Source organism: Pseudorca crassidens, chromosome 3, assembly GCF_039906515.1.
Source record: "Pseudorca crassidens isolate mPseCra1 chromosome 3, mPseCra1.hap1, whole genome shotgun sequence".
Taxonomy (NCBI): domain Eukaryota; kingdom Metazoa; phylum Chordata; class Mammalia; order Artiodactyla; family Delphinidae; genus Pseudorca; species Pseudorca crassidens.
Genome location: NC_090298.1, coordinates 2,447,352 through 2,459,223, shown reverse-complemented (window position 1 = coordinate 2,459,223; position 11,872 = coordinate 2,447,352). Strand labels below are relative to the sequence as shown.

Here is an 11,872-nt window from a genome sequence, read left to right as displayed (position 1 = left end):
ACCGTAGGATTTCCCTGTCAAGAGTGAATGTGCGCCTCTGTTAGGTCTCCTCTGTGTGGAGGGTCTGCCTGCATCCCTGACCCATTTCTCCATTGGGTGGCTTGCCTTCACCCGCTGATGTTGGGAACCCTTCCTGATTCTGCAGAGCAGTCTGCCATTTAGGTGGGCCACAAATATCTTCTATCTTCAGCAATTTATTGTCTATCCAACTGAAGTTTTTACTTTTAATGCAATCAAATGTATCAAACTTTTCTTTCTGCCTTCCTTCCAGTATTAAAAAAAAAAAAAAATCCTCCCTTATCCCTGGCTCTGCAACCCAGCTGTGTCAGAGTGTGTGGGAGAGCTTGGGGAGGGCTGGTGCGTGCGCCTGACTACGTGCCGCCGAATCGTGGGCTGGGCGAGCCGTTTGGGCGCACAGACCGAGAGTTAGCAAAAGGATGTGAAGCGTGGCCCCAGACAAACGCCCTATACAGCCTCGCTTCTCTGATGACACCAATTGTCAAAACACACTTCCTTCTCCTCCCATATTTTCTTGCGAGCGAGGATCCTACCTGCTCCGGCCGGTCGGAGCGACTCGCGCGGTCTCTGCAGCCCCCTGGGCGCGCTCACACCCGCACTCACGCCCCACGGTGCGCTCCGGAGTGTAGAACGGAGAATGCGAAGCGAGTGACGGAGTAGCTGCCGGAGGGACTGAGGGTGGGGTGGGGAGAGGTGGGGGATGGAGGTGAGCTAAGTTCTTCCAACGACTGTCTTGCAGAAACACTTAACAGAAAAGGGAAAAGAAAAAACTGACAACTCTTATCTCTTTCCACTTGCCCAGAGCAGCTCCCGCGGCGCGCGGACCTCCCCGGGCAGCGCGCGTGTGCGCGCACACGTGTGTGCGAGTCCACGCCGTGAACGTGGAGGGCTGAGGACTCTCGAACACTTCTCCTTCAAAGACAGCCGCCGATTGCAGGACGAGGGCGCTCGGGTCTTCGCTGCTCCGGAAACGGGTCTGCAGTAACTCGGATCCCTCATCCCGTACCCGGCCCGCGACCCTCCCCCCACCCCTGCACCCGCCATCCAGTTCCCGCTCGGCGCTCCAGGCCCGGGACTCGGACGCCGGCGGGGACCTGGGCGCGGGGCCGCGCGCACGCCTCGCCACTAGGGTCTGCGGTTCCGGGCGGGCGGGGAGGAGGGATGAGCCGAGAGCCAGGGGAGCACGCAGGCCAAGCCTGCAGGATGCTGAGAAATGGCGAGGGAAGGATTCTCGGGGCGCAGCGCAGGAGAAACTTCAGGAAGCGCGTCGGAGGCGGGGCATCTGTAGAGAGGATGGGCACTGTGCTGTCACTAAAGGAAACCGGGAGGGACACGTTAGCGGCCAGGAGACCTCGCAGTCGTTCGAGCTCCGGGGTCGAGCCCCTGGTGGGAGAGCCGGGTCGCCGGCTGAGCCCAGAAAGTGCAGAAGAGAGCTCCCTGCGTCCGGGGCCCCAACCCGGGTCCCCACCCGCGGCGCTGCCCGCAGGGCCCAGGCTTTCGGGCCAGTTTGAAAACCCCGGGCCGCGTCCCAGCTCGGGGTTCCTGGACAGGAGCGGCGGGGACCCCTGGGCCTGGCGCGGGTTCGCCTACGACTTTGTTTTCCAGACACACGTGGCCACATCAGAAGAGAGTTTGAGAACCTCGGAAATCCAAAGTGTCCATAGAACCGTGAGCGGGCTCGACCCCGCTTGGAAGGCATTTACGTTTCATTTTGACTTAAATTTTGTACAATTTATAGCGACGTGTTTCGGTTTTCCAAAAAAGAAAAGAAAAACAAAGGAAAACGCAGAACTCTCGTGCTCTTTCTCCTTGTTTTTGCTGTCACTCGCTCCGCAGTCCCGCCAGGAAGTGCGGGCACAGGAGAACTCGGTTAGGAACACACTGGAAATGTGCCTTATGCACTGAAACGACTTACATTTCACACGTGGCTTTACTCGGGGGAACAACGTAAAATGTGTCTCTTTAATCTTAACTGACCCCCCTCCAAATTTACACGTTCCACAATGCCACCTATTTTCCCACCAAACTCTTACAAACTCCCTGGAAGACAGGGCAAAAGGCGGAAAGAGAGAAAGGTCGAGCGAGACTCAGGTTTTATTGAAATGCTCCAGGGTTATTGTCCTTCTTCCCCGAATCAAACCGACGTGGGAGGAGGCAGGTCGGGAAGCCCGCCGCCCGTCGGTGGCCGGGGACAGCGCCGGGGCCACCGCGATGGGGACGAGGCGGCAGCCGCGGGCCACAGCGCCCCCTCGCCGCCCGCGCGCACGACTTCGGGCCGCGTCGCCGCTCAGCCTGCCCGGCTCCCGGGAGCCCCAGGACGGAGGTGGAGGGCGCCTTGGCCTGCGCCGCCGCCGCTTTCCGGGGAGGACCCGGAGCCCAAGCCCGCGCGCGTTTCTGCCGTTTCCCAGAGCTTGGCCTCCAGGAAACCACAGCTCCTTGAAACGGGCATGTCCACGCCGACTTGTTCCAAAGGCATCGGCCACTGTTGGGACAAGAAACAGTAATGTGACAGTGTTAACAACCACCACACCCGCTTGTTTTCTGAATGCACATCTGGGGCAAAGGGGCGGGGGGATCCACTGTAAACCTGAAAGCTCACTGCCCAGGTTAATGGTTCCGTGTGAGCGCGCTTTCCGGGCACTTACCCGGTTGGCCCTGCGTGCCGGCCCTTCTCTTTAAATCCAGCTTGGAGGGCAACTGAAAGCAACAGAAGCCAAGTGTACGTCCGGACCGAGACGCTCCACAGGCCTGAACGCCCTCCACGACCGTGAGCGAAGCATCTAGGTCCCTGCTCTCGGAGAGAGGAGGCCTGGCGGCCCGGGGCGCAGCCGAGCGCTCCCCGCTGTGACCCGAGACTCAGTTCCCGCGAATCCAGGCCACAGTCGCAGGCGGCCGCGCTCCCAGGCACCGCGTCGAGCCTCGACACATGCAGCCTGTTCTTTCGATTGAGTTTGTTAAAAGAAGACCCAGCCAACTTTAATCTACGAAAAGGGAAAGTGATTTTAAAAAATCGGAGAGCTTTAAAGCGAAACGGAGTTTATATATCCCCATAACAATGCTGAGCGTAAGTTTTAATGTCTCTGCGTAGGCATTTTAATTTGCTACAGTCACTACTAATAAAAACGGCATGTAGGGCGATTCGACTGTTTAATAGTGCAAGGTAGACGGTTTTTATTAGTAGCAGGCAGCAGTACGGACAATTCAGATTTCAGTGGAGGAGTATAATTGCTGGGGGATAAAATACACTCAGAGAAGACACTGTCTTCAGAATCAGCAGCGCCGAGCTAAAGGCAGAGGGAAGTACCAGGCAGCCCTTTCTGGAGATGCACCCTGGGCGAGTCGAGACCCTCCAAAGCCACGTGCACATGTCTGGTTATACACTTAATTGATGTCAAAATCGAGTGAATCGGAGCTTATGCTCCTGTTCCAAACTGGGGATGTTTTTGTAATAATTCGCTGTTTTCTTTTCTGCCCCTGGCAGAGATCAGGCCCAGGAGAGAGATCGAGGGAGGGCGAGGGAGGGCGAGGGGGGGCAGGCCCAAATGCTAATGAGACAACAGCAGGCGCTGGTCTTTGGAAATGGAAATACTCAGGCCAGTCTTCCTTGGAGATAAACATTAGACCTGATTTTTTCACTTAAACTATGTAATTGGAAGCGAACCGAAGGCCTGTAACCTGATCTGCTGCTGTTTACGTTGGTCATCCAACGTGTGTCTGTCTCATTTATGGCCTCTTCCCGGCCGAATACCCTCCCAGGAAGACCACAAATGCCGTGGGTCCTGTCAAAGGCATGCGCCACAGGGCTGCTGGGGCCTCTGGCTCTCTCTCCTTCTCTTTCCTTTTTAACGCTAGGATAATTGATTTAAAATATCTGCCCTGAACTGAATTAGGACGTCCTGCTTGGGGTCACAGCATTGTTGAAACTCCCCTGCTGGGTGCTCACAGCGGCCCAGAGTGTGTGGGAAGTAGTGGGGGAGGGGCGGGGCGGAGGAGGGTGTGTTTGGGGGGGTAGGTGGCGAGTGAGGTGTAGCGGGAGCGGGCTGGGGTTTGTAGGCAGCGTGGGGGGACAGTAGGGAGCGAGTGGCTTGGGGGCTCGGGGGAGAGGCGGCTGGTTAAAGGGCCTGGACCGCACCTGCCGGGAGCCACGCACCCGCAGGCCAAGGAGGGTGGGTTCTGCTCAAGCCCGGCACTGCCGTTTACATCTGGTTCCCTTGGACCTAGGGAAAGACAGACTCACCCTGACTGCCTCGAAGGTTCCGCAGGCGATCAGGCCGCAGACTGGGGCCTCATGGTCCCCGCGCTGCAGCCGCAGCCAGCAGAGCGGCCGCAGGACGCGCGCGCGGCGCCCGCGCGACCGCGACCCGAACGCGATAACTCCGGCCACTCTGAGAGCTGCCCAACCAACAGGGGCTGCGGGAAGGGGGGGTCTGCGGGCCGGAGCTCCCACCTACCGCGTTCTCCCCCTACAGGTCACCCACCCGAGACGGCCGCCGAGGAAGTGGCACCTGTTGTGTGGGCCACCCCGCCGTATCCGCACACACCCGACCCCCCGTGGACCTCCTGAGAGCCACCGGTGACCTCCCCCCACCTCCCCCCGTCCCCCAGCCCAGTCGCCAGACGCCCGCTTCCGCTGGCCCGGCCCCCAGAGAAGGTATGGGGAGAAGGGTGTTTTCGAGGGACTGGGGGTCCCAGGGCCCTTTTCCTAGCATCTCGCCGCTGGGCCCTGCGAAGCTCCTCCCGAGTCGCCTGTTACCTGAGCTACCTGTGCCGCCGACTGCGCCGCCCGTGCCACCAGCCTGTCGTTTTCTCGTCCCTTCCCGAGTGACAGCGAGGCTTCCCGTCGTGCCAGAGGCGGTCTGTCCAGTGACAATCATTCCCCACATCCGAAAGAAGAGTCAACTTATTAAAACAAAATAAAATAAAACTCTTTGGAGGGGGTGGCGTCTTCCCGGACGAAGCACTGGAGGCGTGGGCTAAAACGCTTCCTAGAGCATAAAGTCCTAACACCCCGGGACCGGCTTGCCACTACGGACTTCGGGGCAGAAAGCTCACCTCAGGGCCCTCCTGGCAGTTCGCAACGAAAGTGCCCCGGATCCGGGTCCCGCGGGGACGCGCTGGGCGGCGCGGGGCCGGAGACCACACGCGAGGCCACGCGGGGACCTTCGCACCGCGCGGCAGGCAGGGTGGACGCAGGAAGGTGGAAGTCAGCGCCACGCACGGCACCCCCAGGAGGACCCGGGCCTCGGGTGCCACACTCCCGCCCCATCACCCGCGGCTCTCGGCCCTGGCACTAGGGTCCTGCGCTCAGCCACCCGGGCGGAGAGGGGGCACGGGCCGTTCGTCCCCCCAAGTGGCAGCCCGGCGGCCTCTGCCGGGTTCTCGCGGGCCGAGCTGGGGGCGGGGCAAGGGAAGGGGGCCAGCGCGGCTGGGTCTGGGGGGCTGGCCGAGGAAGGTGGGAGGGCGGGTGCCGGGAGTCCGCGCGAGTGGGAGGGGGTGCGCACTGCTCGGCCCCGCCAGGCTGCGGGGCCGCGAGCCGCGGGCTGGGTCTGCGCAAGAGGCGACTGCGCCACAAAAGCCTGCGCGTCGCTATCGCCTCCTCCTCCCTCCTTCCTCCCTCCCGCCGCCCGCTCCTCCGCCCCCCTCCCCGGCCCGTCTCCGCCCCTCCCCCGGCCGCGGCCTGGTGGCTTGAGCCGGCAAAGCGGGCGGGGCAGGGGAGGGGGCGGGCGCCCGAATATGCAGATGAGCTCGTGATGGACAGCTCTGCGTTCCAATGTCCCTCGGAAACTCGAGCGCTCCTTCCTCAACTCCTCACTCCCGAGTCCAGACTCCCCCAAACCCCGACCGCCGGCCTGGCGCGCGGCTGCGCCCACCGGCTCCGCGCTGCCGCTGCCGAGGCCGCCGCCGCCGCCGCCCAGCCGCTCCCCCGGCCCGCGGGCCGCCCGGGCTAGTGAGCAGGCCGGCCTGCCTCGGCCGGCGGTCCCCGCGCCCGCCGCCGCCGCGCCGCGCCCCGGCCGGGCGTGGATGGAGGGCGCCGCGCGCCCTGCCCGCTGTTCGGCGTGACGCGGGCCCGGCGCCCCGCGCCCACCATGTCCTACCCGCAGGGCTACCTGTATCAGGCGCCCGGCTCGCTGGCGCTATACTCGTGCCCGGCGTACGGCGCGTCGGCACTGGCGGCGCCGCGCAGCGAGGAGCTGGCTCGCTCGGCGTCGGGCTCGGCGTTCAGCCCTTACCCGGGCTCCGCGGCCTTCACCGCGCAGGCGGCCACGGGCTTCGGCAGCCCGCTGCAGTACTCGGCCGACGCTGCCGCCGCCGCCGCCGGCTTCCCATCCTACATGGTAACCGCGCGCGGGCGGGCGGGCGGGCTGGACGCGGGACGCCGGGCGCGGAGACACTGATCGCGGCGCTGGCGGAGCGGGGCCGGGTATCCGCGAGCTGGGCCGCGGGGAACGTGCCGTGGGAGGTGGCTCCGCAGTCGCCGACTGGGGTTGCCGCGCTGCTGGCGGGACGAGAGGCCAGGACAAGAGGCAGGGCGGTCGGCCGGCGACGTCTGAGCGCGGGCCGAGACTCGCGCTCCACGCCCTTCCACTCGGCTGCAGGGGTCATTTTCCCCAAGAGCCTGTGAAGTGCGACTCCGCTGGGGTCGGGATGGGATCTGTCCTGGGTGGTCCTTCCTTCAGGCGCCGAAGATCGGCCAGCAGTCCGGAGCGGGCCGGGGCTCGCTTCTTTCGGCGCGAGGCGCGAGGGTCGGCGCCACTGGGGCCTCCGGGGCGATTACCGAGTGTTTAGCATCTACTTGTAGGGGCTTGGGGTCACTGAGTTGGGGAAGGGAGGGAGCATCAGCAGAGGCTCTGGGGCCCGGCCCGGCCGCCAAGATCTCAGCCTTAATCTGTCCCACAGGCCATGCTTCGGAAAAACGTGTCGGCCGGCGTTTGGCCAGCTAAGTGCCGCCTCGGTCCCCTGCGCACCGAGAGCAGCTCCTGCTTCCCCGACCCGGGGTCGGCCCGCGCTCCTCGGGGTCTGCAGCTGGGCCCGGCCGGGTGTGGCAAAACGCATTTTAGATGATGGAGGCCATAACGGGGGCTTGTGGCCACCTCCCGCGCTCGGCGGAATTCCAGGGCAGCATTGGAGTTGCTGGGGCCTGGGCGAAGGCTGTAAAAGTCTCGAATTTAAACGTTAAAGGCTGAATTAACATGCTAATTACCACATATTTGAAGAATTCGAAACGGTGACTGGCTTCTGAGTTGCAAATTGGATTTGCCGAGCTTTAGGGCGGTGAATAGCGGAGCGGGGGCTCTGGGGTAGTTTTTTAACCATATAAGGGCGGGGGAGCGGGAGTAGGGGAGGCAGCCGCACTTAACATCCAGAGAAATTTAGGTATCAGGAAACTACCTGTGGGCCTGTGTGTGCGTTCGTATTTGTGTACGTCTGTACTGGCGACCCAGGGGCATTTGGGGGAAGATGCGTCGTTTTAGGAAAGTGAAATAGTTGGAAATTTTGATAATAAAACCGTATCGCTTTTCTTGATCAACAGCTGGCCTTAAATTACCCGCTGAGTCCTTTTGCTCTGTTGCCGCGGGAAGCGCAGCTCTAGCGCCGGAGGCATCGTGGGAAAGGCGGCCACGGGCGGGCGGAGGGGTCGCCTTGGCGCTGACGCCTGGCAGGTCCCCAAGCGACCCGCTCACCAGGCTCTTGTCGGTTGCAGGGTGCGCCCTACGACGCACACACGACCGGGATGACGGGCGCCATCAGCTACCACCCTTATGGAAGCGCGGCCTACCCGTACCAGCTCAATGACCCGGCCTACCGCAAGAACGCCACGCGGGATGCCACGGCCACGCTCAAGGCCTGGCTCAACGAGCACCGCAAGAACCCCTACCCCACCAAGGGCGAGAAGATCATGCTGGCCATCATCACCAAGATGACCCTCACGCAGGTATCCACCTGGTTCGCCAACGCGCGCCGGCGCCTCAAGAAGGAAAACAAGATGACGTGGGCCCCCAGGAACAAAAGCGAGGACGAGGACGAGGACGAGGGCGACTCGGCAAGGAGCAAGGAGGAGAGTCCGGACAAGGTGCAGGAGGGCACCGAGACTTCGGCGGAGGACGAAGGTGAGAGGGGCCGAGGCGGGCGCAGGGTCGCGGGGGCTTTCTTCCCAGGCGGGGCGCCAAGGTGAGGTCAGGGAGGATGAGGTCGGGCGGGGGGGCGGGTGCTGCCCGCCCGACGCTCCACGTTCGGGCCTGGAGTCTCGGCCGCCTGGCAGCTCCGGAGCCGAGCAACTCCTCCTCGGTGAGCGCGTCCTGGGAGGTCGCGCTCCCGGGAGGACGCGGCTCGGGTTGGGTCGAAGTGAGGGAGCAGGTGGGGCAGAGAGCCCCCGGGTGCCACAGACCGTGCCCGCGCCCCTGCAGGGATCAGCCTGCACGTCGACTCGCTCACGGATCATTCGTGCTCCGCCGAGTCGGACGGAGAGAAACTGCCGTGCCGGGCCGAGGACCCCCTGTGCGAGTCGGGCTCGGAGTGCAAGGAGAAGTACGACGACCTGGAGGACGACGAGGACGACGACGAGGAGGGCGAGCGGGACCTGGCGCCGCCCAAGCCCGTGACCTCGTCGCCGCTCACCGGCGTGGAGGCGCCGCTGCTGGGCCCCCCATCCGAGGCCACGCCCCGCGGGGGCGGCGGCGGCGGCGGCGGCAAGACGCCCCTGGGCAGCCGGACGTCGCCGGGCGCGCCGCCGCCCGCCAGCAAGCCCAAGCTGTGGTCTCTGGCCGAGATCGCCACGTCGGACCTCAAGCAGCCGAGCCTGGGCCCGGCCTGCGCGCCGCCGGGGCTGCCAGCGGCCGCCGCGCCCGCCTCGTCAGGGGCGCCGCCGGGCGGCTCGCCCTACCCCGCGTCGCCGCTGCTCGGCCGCCACCTTTACTACACGTCGCCCTTCTACGGCAACTACACAAACTACGGGAACTTGAACGCGGCTCTGCAGGGCCAGGGTCTCCTGCGGTACAACTCGGCGGCCGCGGCCCCCGGAGAGGCGCTGCACGCGGCGCCCAAGGCTGCCAGCGACGCGGGCAAGGCGGGCGCGCACCCGCTGGAGCCCCACTACCGGCCCCCCGGCGGCGGCTACGAGCCCAAGAAAGGTAGGCGGCCTGCGGCCCGCGGGGCCCTGGGGGAGGGGGCGCCGGCGGGTCCCCGGTTGGTGAGCACCCTTGAGGAGCCGGGGAAGGGGCCGGGGGACCTGTAGGTCTGGCCGGGGAAGCTTTGTCGCTTACAGGAGAACAGGAAGAAGACAGGACGTCTTTGGACGGTGGTTCTTGGACTGCAATTTAGAAGTGAAGGGGTGGTGAGGGCAGAAAGGGGGCGGAGGGCCAGGCGATCCTGCCACGCAACGGGACTTGCCCCCTTATAGCTGACTTTTCATTAGATTTATCATTATTACCGTTACTAGTATTCTCGTGACTGTTTTCGTTTGGGCAAACACAGATCGCCCAACATGCAGCTGACCGCTTTCCCCCTGCTGACTGAGCCTAAGCTTTCTGTCTTTTCTGTCCCTTTATAGAGTCTCAGCTGAATCTCCTCTTCTGCCTTTAGCTGGAAGGAAACAAAACGTTCTAGTTCTTCCCAGAGGCCTTAGTTTTTAAATCTTCAGAATAGAAAACGAGAGCCTATTTTCTTTCTCTCCTTTTCTTTATATTGTCTCTGTTGCTCATAATGCAGGCTTGAGCTGATAAGACCTGTAAAAGGAGTCAAGGGGGAGAGAAAATGAGGACGCGGAAACATGACCGAAGTCTGTCTCAGGCAGTGGTGGTGGAGACAGCGGGCTCCCCCAGACTGCTCGCTGGGCGCAGGGGGCAAGGGCATGGCGAGCGTGGGTGTGCAGGCTGGTGGCTGTGCTGCTGTCTGGGAGACTGATGGCTCTGGGGGTGGGTTCTGACTAACTGCCCCCTCCCCTGACAGATGCCAGTGAGGGCTGCACCGTGGTTGGTGGAGGCCTCCAGCCCTACCTATAGAAGGGCCGCACACAGCAATGCAAGTAAGTGGGCTCCCTGGGGTTCCCCCTTACCCCTTGGGGAGCCTCCCAGAACCAGTTGCCCTGTAAACTTGCTTAATGTGTATTTCTTGCTTTTTGGCACGGGGTATGAGGACAGAGCACTGCAGTCTTCCCCCTTTTTTTTGTTTTGTTTTGTTTTCCCCTTTAAGTGGGAGGGGATCCATGCTCTTTTAGAGAGTCCTTCTTTTTCTGCTCAAGTTCTGCTTTACAGAATCACTCCTTTAACTGGAACGTATTTATTGCTGTTGTTTTCTCTTTGGAAAAAATAGATTCTTAAAATCTGGGTATTTGTATGCAATTTGGAACTTTGTTTTTTAACTATGCTAGACCCTTAATAGACACTCGCTTTGATGAGCGAGTGCCCCTGAAACTTGGGGTATCAAACGCCTTTATAGATGATCTTCGCAGAGTCAGACTGGAGAGACATAGAAGGACTAGTCTAGCTTTTATCAGGCTTGTCCCTATGTCCAGATGGACTAGGTAGGGCCGTGCAGTTCACCTGGCTGACAGCAGCAACTGAAAAAATACCCACTTTACAAGTAGGCACAATTACTAATCACAGATCTTGGAGATGGGACAGAGGCAAGACCATTTCAGATGGACTCCTTTTTAGAATATGATGATGTTGGCATGGGACTGAAGGATTTGGGATGATTTGGTCTTTTCCTTGGTCCACAGGTAGGTGTCACAATTGCTTTGGAAAAAAAGTCAGCAGGCCATTCTCTCTTCCCAAGTTCATAAATATACAGATGTATTAAAAAAAATGATCTCTAAATCCGGACCACATCTTGTGCCACTGTAAACGAGGAGGATCCACAGGGCACTGCCAACCCACAGACTCTATCGGAACAGACTTTTGTTGGACATATGTGAATTTGTTGGCATAGTATAGCTTCCCCAATGTATGTGTGACTTTTGAAAACAATCTTTTTTCTCAGGATATCTTGAATTGATCACTTCATTGCCACGGTATATATTCTATAGGTGTGATAGGATTTACTGTAAAGTTTATTTGTAAAAGATGTACACAGTAGAAATAAAACGTGATTATAGAACTTGAGTACTTAAGAAGTGGAAACAAATTTGATATTTATTTTTATAATGATATAAAGCTTCTAGTAATTTATGCAAGTTGTATTGCAATGGAATCTAAACCTTTTGTAAATAAATTCTGCCTGGGTTTTATTTGAACATTGCTGGTTATATAATCTTTGTTGGTTGTTTAACAAGAATTCTTTACTAATTTATATCTTAAATTGTAAATAAAAGCAAACTAGTCTACAACAATGTGGTGTCTGGGGCTCATTTGTCCTGGAAGAGTGATTTGCGTAGGGAGTCCTGGTGATAGTAGCCCCTCTGCCCAGGTGATCTGACCTCAGTCTTTTTAATGAAAATGTGTAAAATAATCTCTCCCTTCTGCTCCTACAAAAAGGCAGATGGAAGAGACGTACACAGTAGGGAGATATGTATGGTTTTAGGTTACTTATGTACACATGCATTGCAAGAAAATTCAGATTTTGCGTTCTGAATATGAAAATGGTTTGTTAGTATACATTTTAAAAGCCTGGCAAGATAAAATGATCTGATATGCCGATGCGTTCGGATCCATTTTATATTTATTTCTGGTATAGGCTTATTGAACCTTCTCAGTAACTAGAGAATTGCGATAACATGGATAATAGTTACACCCTCACCATAAATTATTGAGGGAAATAATTGTTTATCGTAACCTTGAATTATCCAAATTGGCGTAGATTATTCAGATTTATCGGATGGCTTCTTAACTCTCCTTTTCATATAACTCACATTATACAC

General features: G+C 59.5%; 1 protein-coding gene across 2 annotated transcripts; it reads left to right on the top strand.

Annotated features, from left to right (window-relative positions):
• The first annotated feature begins 5,878 nt into the window (after positions 1–5,878).
• Positions 5,879–11,344, top strand: IRX2 (iroquois homeobox 2). Of its 2 annotated transcripts, XM_067730340.1 has the most exons (5): positions 5,886–6,353; positions 7,721–8,126; positions 8,424–9,146; positions 9,964–10,039; positions 10,736–11,344. In XM_067730340.1, the coding sequence occupies exons 1-4, from the start codon at positions 6,105–6,107 to the stop codon at positions 10,014–10,016; spliced, it is 1,431 nt and encodes a 476-aa protein (XP_067586441.1). In that variant the 5' UTR covers positions 5,886–6,104; the 3' UTR covers positions 10,017–10,039; positions 10,736–11,344. The 2 variants fall into 2 exon arrangements, with proteins under 2 accessions (XP_067586440.1, XP_067586441.1); XM_067730339.1 differs by lacking the exons at positions 9,964–10,039; positions 10,736–11,344 and having other exon boundaries at positions 5,879–6,353; positions 8,424–9,955.
• Positions 11,345–11,872: the final 528 nt, after the last annotated feature.